The following is a 21905-nucleotide window of genomic DNA, read 5'->3' as shown; positions in this document are numbered from 1 at the left end:
ATATGATAGCCATCTTCAAATATTTGAAGGGCTGTCACATGGAAGATGGAGGGAGTTTGTTTTCTCCTTCTATGGAGGGTAGGACTCGAACCAATGGCTTCAAGTTACAAGAAAGGAGATTCTGTCTAAACATCAGGAAGAACTTTCTGACAGGAAGAGCTGTTTGACAGTGGGACAGTCTCCCTCAGGAGGTTGTGAACTCTTCTTCCATGGAGGGTGTAAAGCAGAGGTTGAATGGTCATCTGTCCTGTGTGCTTTCGTTGAGATTCCAACTCTATGATTCTGTGATTCTATGAAGCGGTGGAAGGCAAGGAGCTTAACACCAGGTGGAGCCAGAAGCAGGCACAGCCAACTAATTCTAGTTTTGCTCTCATCATCAGCCCTGCTGTGTTCTATGACAACACAAAGATTAAGGAGCAGGAAGCTATCAGGCAGTGCCAATCCCTGGTTTTAAGTAAGTAAGAAAGCAAGTTGTAGCTTGCTGAGGTTGGTGGGGCAATGCCTCCTTCACCCTAATGGCCCAGTTCCCGCTACTTACCGGTATGTATGTCTCCTTGCTCTTGCGGTTAAACCACCCACCACATGAACACTAGAGTTCAACACAGAGAGCACAATTGCCTAGCAAATATATTCTAAAGGTTGCCATTAGGTATAGCTTTATTGATTATACAAATGATGCAACACATGGAAGAGTGGTTTATAATGCAGCTTGGCATTTGTAAGCAAGTAACCCCTCTTTTCCGTCCCCTTTCTCTTTTTCTGTATTTTTGCTTTGTTCTGCAAAATATAAGTGGCTTCCAACTAATGGGCATGACTCAAGAGTGCACAGACGCAACTAAGTTATTGGTGAAAATCTAAATCAGAACTATTTACCTGGTCCAGCTTGTCTGTCATATTATTCTGTAATGGTGAACAGGTTATTTGTATTATAGTCTCCCAAGAATCTGTTCTTCTTTTAAAACTTCGTATTTTGCTTAAAGCCAAGAAAATATTTTGCAATTGATTCTGCAATACACACAAAAGCTTGTTTACCTCAAAACAAGCTTCCCCATAAATCGTTTTTTAAAAGAATCTGCTTTACAGATTTCCTTTTTCTCAAAACCTTAAAATGTAAGGGACCAGTTTTTTGTTTTGTTTTTTTAGTTTAATTCCAAACTCTTGAGGAGTCTATGCAAGTGAAATGTGATTCTTTGTGGGAAAGGAAGACAGAGGCTTTATTTACACACTTCTGACCTGCATCTCCAGGGAAGTTGCTAAGCTAGATGAAAGCAACACAGATCATCACTCTTACCTGTCATCACCTGATCTTCCAGATTGCTTAATGGTTTTTTAAATTAAAAATTAAAAATTGGGGTAATCAATCACTTTTATATGCACTTTTCTTTGGTTGTTTTTTCCTTTCTTCTCAAATGCATCGAAATCTAGAGTGAGTAAAAATAGTTTGCTGAACAACAAACATTTTGCATGTGAGAGTGCTTAATCTTCCTGGATAACATAGGAGTGAAATTGAGTGGCCCATTAACGATTATAGTTAATGAGCAATTGAGAATGAATTGAAGGGCAAAATACCTAATGATCAACAGTACCTGCCAAGCAAATGGGGTCATGTTTGCAGTTGCTTAGAAACAAGATGGGCAGGAGAAAGAGAAATTGTTTGTGATTTTCAAAAGCACCAGATTGCTTTTGCTGTTATCCCTGGGTGCAAGTAACCAGGCAAAGTATTCTGTGCATCTTCTGCTCATTTCAATGCAAGAACCTCACACTGGCTGTATTAAAATGAATGGAAGAATACAATCCACAACTGGATCTTTTTTAAAAAATAGGTAAAATACATAGCAACCCATGTTAATATCAAAATCCTTATATTTTTGTTCTGCCAGAATAGGAAATGTGTAACTTCCAGCTGCTCTACACTGACTTGAAATAGATATAACAAAAAAAATTCCTTCCAGTAGCACCTTAAAGACCAACTAAGTTAGTTCTTGGTATGAGCTTTCGTGTGCATGCACACTTCTTCAGATACCAATGCATGCACACGAAAGCTCATACCAAGAACTAACTTAGTTGGTCTTTAAGGTGCTACTGGAAGGAATTTTTTTTTGTTTTGACTATGGCAGACCAACACGGCTACCTATCTGTAACTTGAAATAGATATGTTTGACTACAGCACAATCCTAAGCTATGTCTATTCAAGTATGTCCTATTCAATTCAATGGAGCTACTCCGAAGTAAGTAGAGTTAGGATTGTAGCCTTAGTACTTGGAAATGGAAGAGAGATGTGTGCTGTGACTGAGGATGCAATTAGAAACTGATGTTCTGAAGAGATTTGTTCAGGTTCTGCGTGTTGGTTACCTGATAGGTAGTTCTATCCCAGAGGGCCCTATTAAATGGTGGGGTTTCCCCCCCAGCGACACACGAAAAGAAAACCTGTGATTAGTACAGTATAGAAGATACAGCCATCTGCTGAGGGTGGGACTGCCACATAGTATAACTAGGTCTATGGACAGCTGCCTTCATTAACACTGAATACCTTTGAGAAAACAATCCACAATGAAATATTCATTTATTTAGATGATGATGATGATAATGATGATATATCATCACTTTATAAGTCTTTTTGAGAGGGGAGAGAATCTCTCAGCAGTTTACAGCATACCTAAACATGTAATGTGTGAAGGGGCCTAGAGAAATTTAGCTGTGCACCAGATTCCTTTCTCCAGATTTTCCATTCCATTTTGCACTTGCTAGTGATAAGAGTTTGTCTCTTTTAGAGACTTGGGACTGGAATTGCTGCTGATTTAGTTGTCAAGAGTCAGAGAGATTAGTGTGGAGGGAAAGAAGGTGAGGCCAAGCAGCTATTTCTCAAGTGTTGGTTGTGCTGTTTTATTGCTCCAGATAGGAACACAAAGGTGAGAGACTTAAATGCCACCAAACTTTTTTCCAGGAGATCAGAAGTGCAGAGAGAAATGTCCACAAGGAAAGAGCCAAGTTAGTAGGAACTGAAGAGTTGGTCATAGAGTCAATGTCACAGAGATAGATGTTGCAATGTGCAGTCCTGAACTAGCCCATACAGTGGATAGAAACCGACAGTCCCTCCCAGCTAGCTACCCATTTTCTTAAAAGTACCGACTTGCTGCCGAACTGGTTGTTGAGAGGGTTTGATTGTGCTCAGATGGTCAGCAGTTCTTGTCTTCTGAAGGGAGGGCCCATAGTTCAGTGGTACATGCTTTGCATTCATAAGGTCGTCTCTAGCATCACCAGTAAAAGGAACCCAGGTTACTGGTCTGAGAAAAACCTTGACTCAAGACAAAAGATGCTGCTAGTTGGAATGCGCAATGTTGGCCTAGTCAAATCAAGTTTTATTTATATACCCTTTTACTGCAGTAACTGCTCCCAGAGTGGGCTTATGCTAATAAATATGCAACAATGCCCCATAACAATCAAGTTCCTCAGCAAAGGTTTGAACTGTTTCCATTCCAGTTGGTTACTGTGTGAGGTATGTGATAGGAATTTTGAGGTCTTAGATATATGGTAATGTTCATAAGCATACCAACCAAGCACATACATAGATCAGCACAGGAAGACCAACCTGGAACCATTTTGACTCCTAAACTGAGCAAATGTTTTCTCTGCAAGGTTAAAGTGGGAAACCTCCCCATTGTCTCTTTCCTCACAAATCCTGTCTTAAGGTCACATTTAAGATATGAATAAGGTGTGAGCCTGTGACTTGGCCCAGGAATGAAGAATTTATCATTACAAAAGACTGGCCAGGCTCCCCAGGAAATCCAATCGAGTAACCTGCCAGACAGGAGATAAACAACGACAGGAGAAAAACAACATTCAAAATTTCTGTTTTAGACCGCCTTTTCTGTGAAGTAGGTGTGATGTATCTGAGGGGCGGTCTTAGGTTACACCCCTTCTGTGATGTATGTATGATGTTTCTGGGGGTGGTCTTGATCTACAGGGTGACAATTTCAAAAGTCTTTACAGTGGTGCCTCGCAAGACGAAATTAATCCGTTCCGTGAGGCTCTTCATATAGCGTTTTTTTCGTCTTGCGAAGCAAGCCCATTGACAGCTTAGCGGATTAGCGCTATTAGCGGTTTAGCGGCTTTTAGCGATCAGCTGTTAAGCGGCTTATCAGAGGATCAGCTGATAAGCGGCTTAGCGGCTTAGGAAAAGGGGGGAAGGGGGAACCCGCAGGAACTCGCAAGACATTTCATCTTGCGAAGCAAGCCCATAGGGAAATTCGTTTTGCGAAGCGCCTCCAAAACGGAAAACCCTTTCGTCTAGCGGGATTTCCGTCTTGCGAGGCGTTCGTCTTGCGGGGCACCACTGTATAAGGCCTTGCATGCCATTTTTCTGGGTTCCTCCTCCTCTCCTGCGGGTGAGGGGAGCACCCTGTTGCAACAGATCAATAAAGATCAAGCTTACTAGCTGCTTTACTTCTCAATATTTTCTGGTTGGCCTCTGTTATCTTCTCCTACCAATAGGGAACCTATATAAGGACTCTATATGGGCTCTTGGATACCCCATAAGGGAAAAGGGCAATTTTTGTTTACAACAGGTACAAATAACTAGCATTTGCACTTGCCTTACCAAGCCCTTTTCCTTTTGTGTCATGTCTTTTGCGTTGTAATCCTGAGAGTAGGGGTAAAAATGTTTCAAAAACCAAAACATAATGCTTAAACCAAACATTGCAAAATAACACATCTCTCTCCACTAAAAACAATCTTTTTCCCAAAGGGAAATCAAAACTCTGATAAACACCACATCTGGAACATCTTACCAATCAAGGATTTGCAGAGCATTTAAACAATATTTTCTTTGAGGGCTACCAAAAATGTAGCAATGGTATATGACTGTGAGTCCTAGGCTGCGGTCTAGGTATCAGCAGTGGGGAAAGGTTCAGATTATTAATGTATCTAGATTTACAGATGATATTGGCAGTGGGTGAGTGGCAATTAATTATGCTTTCTTCTTAAATTGAGTTTGGAATGGATTTCTGGAATCTGCGCCCTTAAGAGAATGCATTTCCTAATTAATTAAAATGGGGTCGAAAAATATATTCGCATATGGCAATCCTCAAAATGCTTACTGGGAAGTAAGTCCCCCCTGTGCGCAGCAAGACTTACTTCTGAGTAAACATGCATAGACTTGCACTGGAAAGAGGGTTGGGGGGGGGAGATTAAGCTTTTGCTTTGACATGTGATTCCTTTTCACAGAGTAAACAAGTTAGATAATGAGCTTTGAGCCAGAGTCTACCAGCCTTCCAAACACAGAATGTTGTTTTTCCCCCTCCTCCTTTTGATGCATGCAGGGATTTCTGTACAGCCCTTGTGCTAAGCCACTGCAGGAGGTATATGGGTACAGCAAATCCCTTGTGAAACCTCTTGCAAGAGCTTCAAAGGACAATGTAAACAGGAGGAGCTGATAGGGCTGATTCACAGGAGAGATTGCACAATGCTTCACAGAAGAAGGGGGGGGGACTATGCATCTTCATCAGCAAAGCAACTGAAAGCAGTGTCTGTATTCACATGAACATAAGCAAAACATTGCCTGGTACTTTTATTGAGATTCTTTCAGAGGGGACCCTTTACTTCTGTACAGAAGTACTTTGTTGTCACAGCCTGAGGCAAACTAGATGCACATCCCTAGCCATAGGCCATATTGGCTGGGGGGAGTTTGAGGCCAACATCTGGAGGGCCACAGGTTCCCCACCCCTGTCTTAGTGGGAGCTTTCGTTCTGTGGTAGTTCATTACAGTGACAGAAAAGGATGAGGAGGCTGCAACACCCATCTCCCTGCTCCTTTTTCCTTTTAAAGGAGGCTTGAGCCAAAGACAGCAGGGAAGTTCTGGCAACTTTAGCTTTGCAGAAAGAGGCAGTTTGACAAAAGAAGTGAGTAAATTACAATTTATGGCCTATCTTCACTATCAGAGACAGTATGCCTCTGAATACCAGTTGCTGGAAACCATGAGAAGGGAGAGTGTTTTTGTGCTCATGTCCTGTTTGCTGGTTTCCCTCAGGTATTGTCAGGATGCTGTCAGCGACTCCCGGCTGGTTGTCCAGGAAAGTATAGAGACAAGGAAAAGTTTCCTACCATCCTTTTTTATTTCAGTCTTTACAGAGAGAGGCTATAGAACCCAGCCTTTTGGATAATGGTGTTGTCTCGAGTGAATCTCCACCCCCCATCTCTCCCACTTCCTCACTCATCATTCTCATCGTCTCCTCTACGGGTGCTGCTACGTGCCCTCTGTCTTGGAGCTCTTTGCTCTCCTACTTTTAAGGCTCACCGGGTACCAGGAGATGGAGGGTCTAAAATGACAACGTGTCAGCTGGGTGTTGTTCCCGTGATTTCCCAGCTTTCCCCCTCATCTGCCTCTGAGCTGCTACCTCCCTCAAACCCCTGTTGTAAATCTATACTGTCTTTGTCTTCTTCTTCTTCCTCCTCCTCCTCCTCCTCCTCCCTGGAAGGGTCAGGATGGGGAGGAGGTCTTCACCATTCCTCCTCTGACCATTCCCTGACATGTACAGTGGTACCTTGGGTTAAGTACTTAATTCGTTCCGGAGGTCCATTCTTAACCTGAAGCACCACTTTAGCTAATGGGGCCTCCAGCTGCCGCTGTGCCACCAGAGCGTGATTTCTGTTCTCATCCTGAAGCAAAGTTCTTAACCCGAGGTACTATTTCTGGGTTAGCAGAGTGTGTAACCTGAAGCGTATGTAACTCGAGGTACCTCTGTATATGGTTGGCCACTGTGAGAACAGGATGTTGGACTAGATGGGCCACTGGCCTGATCCAGCAGTCTCTTTTTATGTTCTTATGTAGACAGTGTGTTTAGAAAGAGCATTGGACAGAAGACAGCAGGAAAGACCTCAGTCAGAGCCCAGCCAAGCTGAATAGACAATACTTGGAGAGCTAGACAAATAGTCTGAAACTACTCTAAGGCATCTTCCAGTGTCTTCCAAGATAGGGCAGACAGCAGTGGCGGACCTGGGTACTATGGTGCCCTGTGCAAGGCCAAAATTTGGCGCCTCACCGAAAGGCAGGTAAGGAGGCACCCAACTTTGAGAAAGTGGCGCAAAGGCCCTGGCAGGGTCCTAGAGCCCTCCCACCTGTGCCCCCTCAGCTCAGTGTGTGTGCTGCACAGCCATAAATCCACCACTGGCAGAGAGTCTCAAGTGAAGAGCAATTCCTGACATTCATGCAATTTGATGGAATTACTCTTGGCTGCTATAAGGAGGGACATGCACCATGAGAACAAGGTTTACCCTGTTTGTGTGATTTCAACAGCAGCTTGATCTGCTGAGATCAGCAGGTAATAACACTGGCCTTCATGCAGCAAAACAAAAAAACCCTCCAAGCTTTACCTGCTCATTTCTACAGATCCAGCTCCTCTTGAAGGCTCAGGAGTAGACTAGGCCATTTCTGCTGGCCAGTTGGCAAACCGCACCTAAGAAGCTCAAAAATGGGCATCGTTTAGCTTTAAAGAAATCCACCACAGTGGCAAAGTCAAAGACAATATCGAACAGCCACCATCCCCACCACACTGGGCGGTCATGGCAGATCATTACATATGGTTAGACGGGGTGAATTTCTAGCATGGTGACCTAGTAGCCATGGCAACCACAGTGCTGTGACGATAGGTTCTTTGAATGCTTTTCCCAGTCAGAATACCGATAATTTACATTATTCTGCCGTGTCCCTGTTCACAGAGATACGGAATCCAAGGGAAAAGCTACGCGAAGTCCCTGTTCCCTGAGCTGCGCACAGTGCACTGCAGATGGCAGGTAGAATAGCTTGACTGACAGATACAGAGACACTCAGGTGCATCTTCCCTGCAAAGCAGCTACTTGCCTAGCACTGGGGAGGGGCAGAGGAGGGCCCAAAGTATCGATGGGTTTGAAATATTTTATACCATCCTCCCGCTAAAACAGAGACAGGGAACCTTTCCAGCCCAAGAGCCACCTTCCAGGAGCCGCATACAATGGTGGGTGTTGCCATGGGTGAAAGTGGGCAGAGTTCAGAGGACCAGAGAGAGAATGGTGCAGAGCGCCACATTTGTTGATGTTTATGGTCTTTCATAGGGACACGGGTGGCGCTGTGGGTTAAACCACAGAGCCTAGGACTTGCCAATCAGAAGGTCGTCGGTTCGAATCCCTGCAACAGGGTGAGCTCCCGTTGCTCGGTCCCAGCTCCTGCCAACCTAGCAGTTCGAAAGCACATCAAAGTGCAAGTAGATGAATAGGTACCGCTCTGGTGGGGAGGTAAATGCTGTTTCCGTGTGCTGCTCTGGTTCGCCAGAAGCGGCTTAGTCATGCTGGCCACATGACCCGGAAGCTGTACGCCGGCTCCCTTGGCCATTAAAGCGAGATGAGCGCTGCAACCCCAGAGTCAGTCACGACTGGACCTAATGGTCCGGGGTCCCTTTACCTTTATGGTCTTTCATGCCCAGGTGACTTTGAGCGACAGGCCCAGGCAATCATAGGGTGGGCCCCGTATTGTAAGGAAGGGATCTTGACACCTTGAAGAAGTTGGGAGATGAGCCTGTCAAGGTGTGAGCTACCTCCAGAGCTTCCCCGTCTCCCCTATAAGATGGCAAATCTTCCCTCAGCTTGTGCAGTAGGGAGGGGGCTTAGCTGATCTACGTTGGCTGTCCGCCTCTAGGGAATGAAGGCTGAGATGGGCTGCCTGTCACAGCTTACAGGAACAAATAGAAAATGAAATTCAATTGTAGAAAGTGTTTCATAATAAATTCAATATTCTCTCCAGTAATCTGACTGGTTTTGTTTAAAACTTAAAGCTAGGACCATTGTCAGAGAGGAAATTCCTTGCAATGATTTTGTCAGTTGAACATCCCCATGGAAATTTACCTGGAAAATAATTTTGACAGGGTACAATCAATCTTTGTTCCATCCGGTTTCTTTTGTGAACAAATATATAATAGAGACTGTGATCAGAACAAACTGTCTTACAGGTCATTTGTGTTTGATCGAAATCAACACAGACGTTAAGTAATGGCTTCTATCTAACCATCCTTTGATATAACAATATGGGTTTTCCATGTCATTGGAAGCTTGTTTTCAATTTGTATCGCTGCCTATTGCAGGAATTATAGATGGCATTTGCTCTCCTTTTGCATTAAATGGCTGAAAGACAAAGTGGCTCATTCAAAAAGAGGCATAAATCAGATGCGCAAAAATAGATGACTGCGGAGTACTCTTGATATAACACTTCACCCCAATTTACATATTAATGCACTGCAAGGTCTCTGGCAGGCTAAAAGATTATTTCAACACAATCATAGAGCCTTTGTATAAAATTTTCCTGATTAGCCTGTTTGGAGGCCAAATATACTCAACCCACCCTAGTCAAACCATTTATCTAGGTACATTTGGGCCTAAATGAAGAAATAGTGTTTGGTGCACTTTTTGTACAGGTAAGGCGGCATTCAGGTATGTGACCGCATCATTTATACTCCTAGACTGCACCACTTCAAACTGCAGCGTTCTAGCCTACTCTTCTCTCTCATGTACTCTGGGCGTGGTACATCACATTCACCATCAGAAGTAAAATAGGGAGGTGCGGCTTTGCCGCAGAAGCAGCCCCTGCCCCCCCCAAGCCTCTTTTACCTGGGTTGTGTGGTCACGCCCACAGAGTGCACAAGATCTTGTGAGATTTCAGCAAGATCACATGAGATATTGTTGAAGAAGAAGAAGAAGAAGAAGAAGAAGAAGAAGAAGAAGAGGAGGAGGAGGAGGAGGAGTTGTTGTTGTTTGGATTTGATATCCTGCCTTTCACTCCCTTTAAGGAGTCTCAAAGCAGCTAACGTTCTCCTTTCCCTTCCTCCCCCACAACAAACACTCTGTGAGGTGAGTGGGGCTGAGAGACTTCAGAGAAGTGTGACTAGCCCAAGGTCACCCAGCAGCTGCATGTGGAGGAGCAGAGACGCGAACCCGGTTCCCCAGATTACGAGACTACCGCTCTTAACCACTACACCACACTGGCTCTCATATTGCTGGAAGCTGTTGCCACCACCGCTTTTCTGCCAGCAGAGGAGGCAGCAGGGTGGGTGGGTCGCCTGTAGAGGTTCCTCCCCTTGGGGCTTCCACCCCTCAAGGCACCTGCCTCAGCCCTGCATGTTCTAGTTTTGTAAGTGCAGCGATTTCCTTTCTCCCCGGTGGGGAAGCATTGCCACATGTGACCTTCCACCTATATTCCAAAGTGTTACAGCCAGTTGTAGAGCAGAGCTGGCACCTTACTTCCTGCTTCGGTGAGCCAGGATTATAAGGAACACCTACTAGGATTTATGTGTTGATCTTGAGAATAGATGGCCAGATAAGAATGACTCTTACGTCTTGATGTAATGTGAACAATGGGTTAAATTACACAATGCTTGGTCTATCAAAATGAAGATTTATGCCCTCAATACCTTTTCATACTTTTCCCCAGCCCCATGCCCCTTAAACAGTCCCCAAATGCAGTTCTTTGAACAATATGAAGGCAAGGCATTTCAACATGGCGCTAGAAGAAAACATTTTGCTTGCTCTCAAAGCCTTGTGCTCTAGGCTCATAGTCTTGGTCTCTAGCAAATCCCAGCTGTCATCTTTCAAGCTATTTTCCATGTCATTGCTGCAGATAATAACACACTGATAGAGTGTCATCTGAACGGGGGTAAAAAAAGAAGAAGCCGTATGATGGTCTTGTCAACAACTAAAACCTTTTAGTTTTGTTCCCTGAGGGGAATGCAATTTAAGCTAGGGAGTAAAAGGGGAGGGGAATTGCAGTGAGGCTGTCACAAGTAACACACTGGTTTCTGTGCACGGAAGAACACAAGGCAGACATCACAACATCTATCTATTTTTGACATTTGCAGCCTATTCTGGCACCCTTTTCCAGGGTAGTGGACTGGAAGGAGCTGCTCTGGTAGAGCCTGGAGTGATTCCAGAATTAACATCTGGTACTTGTGGGGTGACTTTTCATCCTGTGAAAAACATCTTCCTTTGCCTTGGAGTGGGTTAGCTATCCCACATAGCTCTTCGAAGATGAGCCCATGAGCAGAATGGAAGTAGCACATGGAAGCTGTGACAAAATGCTGAAGTCTGGATCAGACCAAAGGCCCACCTAGTGTAGTATCTCCTTCTCACATGGCCAACCAGTTGCCAATCGGAAGCCTGCAAGCACAATAACACTCTCCCTCTAACAGCCTCATCCTCCATGATTTTAGTTAAGCTGCTTTTTTGGTGGTGAAATATACTCTGAGTTGAGAGTGGATTTCATGCTCTTTATTCAGCTCATAGTGGTAAGGAGGAAATGGAAGTTCCCCCACAATATTTGCTTTATATACATTATTTACACAATGGGCTACACGTGATTGGCTAGTTCCGGGATTCTCCTATAGGCCAATCAGGTTGTGGATTCACTTCCACCTGGAGCTGGATTGGGTGGCTCCTGCAGACCTATCATACTGCTGCATTTTGGATCCTATTACACTCAGTACATAACAGGTGGCTATCATTATGTCTTGTGCAAACAAATCCCAGAGTTTAACTGTGTTCTGTGTGAGGAAGTCCTTCCTTTAATCTCTCCCCAATCATCCACCACTAAGCTTTGTTGCATGACCCTGGGTTCCATTTTCTCCATGCTGTGCATGATTCCCACCCCTAACGGTCCAATTTGGGTTTAAACCTCTCCATGTAGACCAGCAGCATGGAGATGCCAGTTTCCACCTCCCTGCTCATCAGATTGATCATTTGATGAGCCAGGGTAGGGACAATAACTCAATATGCATGGATCAGCTGAGTAGGGGGGCATGAGAGCCACACACTCATCCCTGGCGTGTGGACCCTGAAGAGTTAAAAGCCCCCCTCCCCCAAAAAGGCTAACAACCTGTTCCAAAGCAGATTGGCACAGAGCAACTTGAGTTTGTCATTAGAAGAAACGGCTGTCACACCACTGGTCCATTTCACCTGCTAGCACCAATTCTGGTTGGTAAAGGATCTCCAGAATTTCTTATGCAGATGGTTCTCCCCTCCCCTTGGCTGGCTCATAACTATCAGAAAGCATGGTATCACAGTTTTGAGAGCACCAGCCTTAGAAATGACAAAGCAGAACCCCTTTAAAGAAGAACTCGTTTTTTAAAAAAAATCCAGCTCACCCACCCATGATGGTAAAGGAAGCCAGCCTAGTGCCAGGTGCCATTCCTGTTCCAGCTTCGGTTTCTCTTATCTTACAGCATAGCTTGCATGCATAGGAGGAGAATTGCTGCCTATTTTACACAGAACTTGTTTTTTTCTATGTGAGTGTTGACCAGTATATACACCTGTGACCCTGCCTGTATCTTTCACTCACACACTTTTCTCTATGCCATCTCTAGCCCAACACATTCAGTATACAAAGAGTGAGTGGCAGGTGAGCATCCTTCAACAAACAGTGAACATACGCTAGGACATATGCTAGGGATTTGCAGTCAATCAAGACTAAACAGGTGCATTATTACCATTACCAGTATTAAATTTATCAAAGGAAGGTGGAAGAAAAATGATGGGGACAATAAAAACAAAAAAAAATCTAAATAATACTAATACCAACAAAAATACCCACTATCAGTTCGTATTACAGAAACAGTAACCATCAATGCATACCTCTTGTTAACCAGATAAAGAAATATAAGCCCTCCAGCTGTCTAGATAGGTATCCACCACAAAAATGTTTTCAACATGGAATATAGAAAAATAGAATTGTAGGGTTGGAAGGTCCCCCAAGGATCATCTAGTCCAACCCCCTACAATGTCTTCCTACCGCTTGTCTAACGGGTCCCAGAAAACCCAGCCACGAGACTGACTTCCAAGCCTGCTTTGCAACCAGATCAGCCAGAGACGGGCTTAATTAATTCGCCAGCCTCGTCTCTGTTGCACTGCTTTGTTTTGCTAGGCATTTTATATAACTTGGTTGCTTCTGCCACACACGCGCGCCACGCTCCTCCCTCGGCCTCCTTCACCTGCTGTTCTTCTGGATCAGAGTTAATTAATGCGAAATTTCCAAAAGTGCCCAAAGGGATACTCAGGCGGATCGCGCGCGCGTGTTAATAGCGCTGCTAGGAAACTCAGCTCTGCGTTGGGCATCGCTTAATAACGCTTCCTCCACCTGCCGGGCGGTGGGGCGGGGCGGGGGAAGAAGGCAAAGCGAGCGCGCTCTCCGCCTGGCCTCCCAACGCCACCAGCCGTCTCAGGGGCCGTCGCTTCCCCCACGAGGGTCTCCCTCTCCCGCTCTCTGGGTGTGGACGTGTCTCTTTCTCCGGCTGGTGCTACGTAGCCTGGGCGAGATCTCGATGGAAATCTACGGCAAGGTAAGAGCGCTGTGGGCTCCTCCACGCCCCTCTTTTCAAATACTTCCTTGAAAGCAGCTGACAAGCTTCTTCGCCTTTAACGAAAAGGACTCGCCAGTATGGAGTCCAAAGCAAAACACCCAACCGGCCTGATCTCTCGCTCTCTGCCGTCCTAGCAAATGAGTTCCAACCGCGACACCAGGATATATATGAATGAAGCTGCCCGCTTCCCTTTTCTTTGAGAAACAGTAGTTAAAACAAGGGAAAGGTGGCTTTAAATGGGCGAGGCGGGCTTTGCATTTTCTCCTGTCTCTGTTTGTGGGGTGGGAATTGCATTTCTTGCCTATTTGCCTTCTCTGGGTTCTCCTAGCATCGCCTAGAGAAAGCGCAGAAACTTTCGCCCAACAGCGCGCAAATTCGCGGCCGCAGAGCCGCCCTCCCTCCCTGCGCCCCGTTTCCATGGAGCCGCCTCCTCGAGGGAGGGGGTGGAGCTCCGGGAGGCGGCGGCGGAAGCGAGGCTCCCTGGGACTTGTAGTCCTGGCTCCCTCCGCTTCCCATTGGACCCGGGCCTGGGACGCGCGGCGGCTGGCACTACAACTCCCACTGGCCGCCGCGAGGGGCGCTGGGCCAAGGCGCGGCAGGAGAGGCCGGGTGGACAGCTCCGCGGTGCTGAATTGTCTGCTGGGCTGCGAGGCGAGCGTGTTGTTGCTGCTACTGCTGCTGACGCGCCGGGCGCGTGTGTCTCTCTGTGCTTGTGTGCGTGGCGTGTAGACGGGGTTGGCCACGACTGCTGCTGCTTCGTCTGCTGCTGCTGCTTCTCCCGCTTGCCTGTGAGACCCCAGTGGCCGAGGGGAAAGGACAGGGCGCGCGGCTGAACCATGAGGCACGAAGCTCCTGTGCAGGTGAGTGACAACAGACCGAAGGGGAACCGCGAGCAAGCCTGGCCGAACTCTGCGCGCGCTCTCAGGGAAAGGGTAGTGGCTACCGGGGGGGGGGGGTGAGATACGGGTACGCGCACGAGAGACAGGCAGAGCGCGCGCCCCTCTCTTAAAGTCACTCGGTTGTTGTGCGATCGCTGCTGGTCATCTTTAGATGGGTTGTTGTTTCTTTCGAAGAGGGAGGGGTGCTGCACTAGGCACAGATTGTCATATGTTGTTATTTAACACACACTCAGACACACACCCCAAAATAAATCTCTGGTCACACGGATCTTGGTTGTGCCTTCACTGGGCAGGGAGGAAAGGCGAGGCGTCAACTCAAGCATCGCTTACTGAGTGAATCCAAGCCAGCTAGCAAACGCCTTTCCCCTGACAACACCATTTCCTCTTCCAAGAGGGTGAGTGTTAAAGATCCAGGGCGACAGCAGAGCACACAGAGCATGTTAAGGATTGCAGCCGTAATGTTGGAGATTTCGTGAAAAGAAAAGAAGAAGCAGCAGCAACCCAACATAAGCCCATTCCCCCCTGGTATTAGCATATTAACACCAGGGGGAAATGGGTTTCTGTTATTGCGGTTTTGTATGATGGGTTATTTTCTTAAGAGCACACTAAATCTCCAGCATTAGGGGTGCAATCCTAAACACATTTACTAGGGTGTAATCCTTCCTACACTGAGCATAGCAGGACTTACTCATGAGTAAAGATACGCAGGTTTGTTCTTCATGCTAGCTAACAGTGCAGTCCTGTGCAGATTTACTCAAAAGTTAGGTACCCAATTGAAGCCTTAATGTTAGATCTTCTGTTAAGTTGCTTTTGATGATGTGATATATATTTTGCCTGAGGGATCATGTAAACCTGTGATCCCTAAATTCTTTTGCATAGTGTAAGTTTTGAAAGCAATGAGTCTCTGATCACAGGCACATCAAGGTAAGAAAATAGTAGCAATAATAATAAGTTAATATGTAATGAGTCTTAGAAGGGGAAAATAGCAGTTATGGGAATATTGTCATTCTGGAACAAAGAATGATACGTAGCTCAGAAGAAACTGAGAGTATCACTCTTGAAGATGCTTTTATGTGGAAGCTCTTACTATCCAGACTGAAGAAACAAAATAAAGTCCAGGTGTTTGTAATGTACAAAGGTATGCATTTTGTATCAAGTCATAATAATTTACTCCCATTTGTTGGGTTATACTAAATTATCATTATTACAACCGTCATTTGAATGGCAACTCTACAATACTCACACTGATAAACATCCATCATTTTGGTATTAGAAATTTGGCCACCAGATCTTCACACTTTCATTCTGAGCTGTTGGGTTTTTACAATACATTGATTTAGCAAGTGTGTTTCCCCCTTCTGTAATGCAGGTTTTAACATTTATTCTTTCCAATTGCAAAAAAAGTGAAATCTTAAAAAAATATATCAAATTCTCAGTGTTCCCTTATACAGCACCTCTGTAAATGGTTGGGCGTGCTTGATTATGAAAGGTGAATAACCATCTCGTCCGAATCACTAGCCCATATTATGCTACATGCTGACATCCCATTATCTCTGCTATATCATTGTATTTTAAACATTTCATCCTGTGTCCTGACAAAACTAGAAACCTTGCTTATTTGTTGAAAGAGTAAAGATCTTTTTAATCAGAATTAAAGGTGAGTTTGCTGCAGGATTAGTTATGCAGGTTTTGTCTATTGAGAAAACTTACTTAGGAATAAGACTCGATAAACTCAGTTGGACTTATTTTGGGAACCAGGCATAGGATAGGGCAGCAGGACTGCAACCATACACTGTTACTTGAATGTAGGTCATATTGAATTCAACTGAACTTACTTCTGAGTAACAAAGTATAAGATAGGGCTGTGTAGGTTTGTACAAACAGAACTGTGGTTGTAAGGTAGTACAGATAAAAAAAATTGGGCTGAAATATTTAATTTTGCATTGCCTTATCATCTATTCTGTTTGGATATTATGTATGGATGTTATAATCTTAATCTGACATTTCAAGATGGAAATATCTGCTTTGCCCCCCCTTCCCTAAGCAGCAAAAGAGCTAATTATATATATATGTAAAGGTAGCAGCAAAGCTGTCAAAAACAAATCTGTGAGGGGCGGCAGCATTGAGGTGGACTAATAATGTATTTTTTTCCATGTCTCTTCCATAATTATAATTATAGAGCATCAAGGATTCTCTGAGATATGAAAATGCAATCAAGCAGAGTACTTCAGATTAGCATTTAAAGTCCACAAATAAAAATGCTTCGTCCTCCCCCTCCCTCCTGCTGAATATATCTAGAATAATTCTGAATAAACCTTTAAGCAATTCCAGGTTCCATTCTTTTGTTCTCTGGTGGTTTGGAAGTTTCTGATGGATTTTCTTTTCTGACTGAGTGTTGCAGACTTTGCAGAAGAGGCTGTAGGATTAGTTAAACTAGTTATCTCCTTAGACTCATTTTAATTTGTTAGTGAAAAGAAGCTTTGACTGTGGGATCCTATGCGTGTCTACTCAGATATAAGCACAATTTATTTCACTGGGGCTTATTTCCAGGTAAGTGAATATAAGACTGCAACCTTAGTTGCCTACTATCCCTGCCCCCCCAAAATGCTTTTTGTTACAGAGACAATCAATTCTCTGTTCCATAGATGTATATGGCTTGTGGAATTAAATTGAAAATACCTGTTTATATCATTTATACCCCACCTTTCCTTCAAGAAGCTCAGGGTGACATCTTTCCTCTCCTGCATTTTATCCTCTCAAGAATCCTGTGGTGTAAGAGACTGAGTGTGAGTGACTGGCCCAAGGTCACCCAGTAAGCTTTGTGGCTCAGTGGGGATTTGAACCCAGGCCTTCCAGTTCCTAGCCTCACACTCTAACCACTACACTACAGTGGATTTCCCAACCAATGTACATGCTAGTGGAATGGATTCCCCATTCACGCAGTTAGTGTTAAACACCTGCCAAAGCAGTGCAGTCAGATGGGGAAAGCCAATGTCAGGAAGTGCCCAAATCCCAAAGACTGGCTGGGTTCTATTTCCCATCGTTTCAGATTCCTTCACTTCTGGCCTTATTAGCTGACTCAGACTGCACTGATCCTTTGCCTGCCCTCGTTTTCTCTGGAAACAACATTTCCTTTCTTTTCCTCAGCAGAAGGAATTTTACCCCACCTTTGATTGCACACACATCACTCAGGGTGGCTTGCGACAATTAAATTTGCAATAAAAAAAAACCACGTCAAACAAAATTCTATAAAGGGAGGCATAACAGATGAATGCAGTATTCTGCACAGCAAGGCAAATGCCTGCCAGAATAATAATTAAAAAAAGCCTATTTGCTATTTGGCAGAAGGCAACAAACTCCTTCAGCTTCATGGGGCAAGTATGCCACAATTTAGGTGTGGCCACTGAGAAAGCCCTTTCGCTTGTCTCGGCAATGTGTCACCATAGGTAGGACACAACATGGGCTGTTCAAAGCACCTGGGAATCTGAGAGATAGAAAACAATCTGTCTTAGGTCACAACCACACCATACATTTAATACACTGTTATACCACTTTAGCAGTCATGGTTTCCCCCAAAGAATCCCAGGAACCCAGGATGTTGAGAGTTGTTAGAAGATCCCTCTTCTCACTGAGTTGCAGTTCTCAGAGTGGTTGAACAGCCAATATTTATTTTCAGGGAACTCAGGGAATTGTAGTTCTGTAACAATTCTCAGTACCTACAGTTCCCAGGATGCTTTGGGAGAAGCCATAACTGAGAAAGTGATATTGTGCTTTAAATGAAAAGTGAGGATATGATCTTATTTTCCCAGGACTTTTCTTCACTGGTTGATGACAGGCCTATTTACATATACATGTGTTTACTGGGTTTGACAACTTTCAGATGAACATGTGAGTTTCCTTCATGGAAACCATTGTGTGTGGGACAGAGCAGCTCCTTCTGTAGTGTTTGATGTATGACAGTCCATTTGCACATGCAGGCCATCGATGGTAAGTTGAGCTTAGGATTTCTACCCCACCCCATTGTGTCCATCCCATGCCCAGAAAAGGGGCAGGGTGAGTCATCATTCAGAAATAGATTGCTCATTTACCGGGAGCTGAAATGTGGCTGGAATCCAAGTGATGGTAGTTGGTAGAAAGAACCATCTGTGATGTCATAAAAGAATCCCTGGAATCAGAAAAGATTCCCTCATCTTAACTGCTCTCACATAACCAAGTTTACCTAGAGGGTAGTTGGGGCTTCTTTGTTTGGAGATGAAACATCTGACATGGACCCTGCACACATTAAAATCCAGAGGAGGGGGAAAAACTGAATCCAACAGAGCCATCACTAATGGTGTGATACAGAGCATATACTCTTTCTTATTTGTGGCATCCAAAAGACTGAGTCAACATTTCCATCCAGCTATCCACCGTGATCCCAAGATGACTTTCCCGGTCAGTCACTACCAATTCAGACCTGATTAGTGCAAATGTGATTAGGATTCCTCACCCCCAAAGTGCATCCCTTTCAATTTGCTGACATTGAATCATGTTTTCCATTTTAATGCCCATTCACCAGGCTGGGAGAGTTCTTTTTGGAGCTTTTCACAATTCCTTTTTGTTTTAATCACCCTGAACAACTTGATATCATCAGCAAACTTGGCCCCCACCCTGTTCACTCCTAGCTCCAGGCTATTTGAGAACAAGTTAAAAAGTGCTTGTCCCAATGCAGATCTTTGGCAAACCCCTTTAATACATCCCCCAATGTGTTTTATGATTTTCCTGATATTGTAAGTGAGCTGGAACTGGTCTGTGACTGTAATAATAAAAAATTCAATTCAATTCATCCCGGCATTGCTAGAACTATCCGTTTCTTCCTACTATGCTGCCTATTCTTTACCAGGTTACTGGCCTTGTTTTCTTATCTCATGACTGCTAAACTTATGTGTCTTTGGTGACAGACTTTTTCAAAAGCTTTCTGAAAATCTAAGTACACAATATTTACTTGATCAGCTTATCCACATACTTAATGACATTGTTAAAGGATTCTTAAAAGGTTATTAGCTATGGCTTACCTTTGCAGCTATGATTCCTCTTCAGCAAAGTCTTGTTCTTCAGTATCAGGGATGGGAACAACTGAAACTTGGCACACCAGGCTGTTTTGAGAAGCTACATCCACCCACCCCACACTTTACACCAAACATGATGTCAGGTGTGGTGGGGCAGATAAGAGTGGGGCTTCAAAGGAAAAATTAGTGGCTTAAAGCAGGCTCTTGGTCATTCCTTTTGTGAGTTGAGGACCCCCCCCCCACCTGCGTAGTGGTAAAATAAGACACAAGGCCACATGTATTTTAGGTTAACAGGCTAAAGTAGGCCACAACTTTTATTGGTTACAGCATGTGAGTGGTATTGGCTTAGGCATTGGGTCAAACAACCTATATTTGACCCCAACTGTGCAGCTGGGGTCTTTGAAGGTTAACAAACAGTGGGAGGAGCTTGTTGATGCAAATACAACTGGAAGCTTCCCCTGATGTCACCAGGGGTTGTGCCATGGCCCTAGCCACCGGCAGGGCATTGGACAGGATCCACAACCACCTGATTCCTTTAACGGAATACCCTACAAGGGGCGGGGTAGGTGCTGGCCTCATTCCTTTTATGGAGCAACGAAAATCAATGTGTCCTGTGTTCAGCTTAATTCAGAATGCTCTGACTTTTTTGTCATAGAATCATGGAATTGTAAACTTGGAAGGGACCCCAAGTGTCAACTAGTCCAACTGCCTGCAATGCAGGAATCCAAGCTAAAGAATCTCTGACAGATGGCCACCCAGCCTCTGTTTTAAAACCTCCAGTGAAGGGGATTCCATCACCTTCCAAGGTAGTCAAACAGCTCTTACTGCCAGAAATTTTTATATGATGTTCCATCGGCATCTCTCTCCTTTTAACTTGAATCTATTGGTTGCTCCATCTTCCATGTGACAGCTCTTTAAATATCTGAAGATGGCTATCATATCTTCTCTCAGTCTCCTCTTATCCAGGCTAAACATACCCAACTCCCTCATAAAGCTTGGTGTTCTGACTCTTGATCATCATGGTCACCCTCCTCTACACACGCTCCAACTTGTCAATACCCTTCTTAAACTGTGGTGCCCAGAACTGGACATCATTTGGTTCACATGTACATCTCACACACAACTGAGGTGCCTTCTTAGGATTGAGCTCAAGTCCATCATCTCCCCTTGGATTGGTTCCATGACCAACTGTTCTTGGGCACAGTCATTTTAGGGCATCTAGAAATGTCACCCTTTTGTAGTGACCAGAATATTTTACCCAGTCAATATGAGGGTAATTAAAGCTACCGTTTGCCACAAGATGCTCTCCTTTGGATGCCGCTCCCCCCCCCCCGCCTACTCTACCTTAAGATCACCCTAGGCATTTTGTTCAGGAGAGCTGGGGATAGTATGTCCCCAGTACTAAATTACTTTTGGAGCCCAGAATGATTCTGTAGAGGACTCTTCCTGTCTCATTCAGAATTACAGGCTTGTTTGGCTCTATGTTCTCATTCACTTGCTGAGTAATACTGCATCTAGTACACCCCTCCCAGTCCTTCTTATAGAATTTACACTCAGAGATAACCACATTCCACTCATTCTCTACATTCCACCCTCTAATTTTGTGCTGTCCTTTAAAACCACACCTTCCACCATCTCATCCACTCATTGGGGCTACTCAGTTCTGCCTCTCCATCTGACCATAATGTGCGGAAGATTTTAGTAAGAAGAATAGCACAAGGAAATGAAATTGGCAGTTACTGCCAAGTGACGGGACTGGGAGGCCTTTATGATGCCTCTGAACACACCAGGCTTTTCGTAATTGAGGAAAAGTATAAGGAAGCATAGCAAGCCTTCAGATGGGAGTGGTTATGTTTAATCAAAGAGATGAGTGGGAGTCTGCTTCCGTGTAGTGATAGCAGCAGGAATTCCTGAATCAGAGACTGTCATGAATAATTTTTTTATACACACACACACACACACACACACACACACTGCAACTCCATTCTTTGAAGTGCTCTTCAATTCATTTGTCTCGTAACACCAGCCAGGGATCCAAACTCCCCACCCTCTATATGAAATATTATCAGACAAGCTGTACTTTTAAAAGGAGGATAAGGCCCATTATGCATTCAAGCAGAATTGAAAGGCTGGAGAGAACCCTTGAAAAAACATCCAACTCCAACATCTCCTCCGCAAGTGCCCTCCACACCACTTGGTACCTAGCTTAGCCTGTATAATTTGTATTTTAGTGTAATGCAAGAAAATACAGTGTGTGCTGTGATGAAATACATTCTCAGACTTGATTGTTTCCATTGAAATAGATGGAACAAGTTAAATCTTGATGTAACTTAAGCCCCGGGTAAGTGGGGTTAGGACGGCAGCCTAAGTGCAACTAACTTAGTCTGGGTTCGGCCCATAGAACCAAGTTTAATTTCCTGCTGACAACATTAGAACTAGTGTTGTGTTGTTGTGACTGAAATAATTAGTTTTAAATTAGACTGAAAAGTCTCCCATGTCTGAACCCATCACTCCAGCCACTATACTGGCTCCAGAGAATGAGGTAAGAAGATGCCAAACAGCATAAGACCAGGTCAAGAATTTTTCTGGCA

General features: G+C 44.5%; 1 protein-coding gene across 4 annotated transcripts in view; it reads left to right on the top strand.

Annotated features, from left to right (window-relative positions):
- Positions 1-13067: 13067 nt before the first annotated feature.
- The window catches only part of RAB3C (RAB3C, member RAS oncogene family), a 102226-nt gene continuing 93388 nt past the window's right edge, over positions 13068-21905 (top strand). Inside the window, exon 1 of one of the 4 annotated variants that reach the window (XM_083703684.1) lies at positions 13068-13346. In XM_083703684.1, coding sequence (XP_083559810.1) covers positions 13329-13346 — 18 coding nt within the window. In that variant the 5' untranslated portion in view covers positions 13068-13328. Of the gene's footprint in view, positions 13347-13886; positions 14228-18454; positions 18701-21905 lie in introns of those variants that run through there. The other 3 variants (XM_083703683.1, XM_083703682.1, XM_083703685.1) reach the window with 3 other exon arrangements.

Source organism: Podarcis gaigeae (assembly GCF_964106915.1).
Source record: "Podarcis gaigeae genome assembly, chromosome: 11".
NCBI lineage: Eukaryota > Metazoa > Chordata > Lepidosauria > Squamata > Lacertidae > Podarcis > Podarcis gaigeae.
This window is presented reverse-complemented; position numbering and strand designations above follow the sequence as displayed.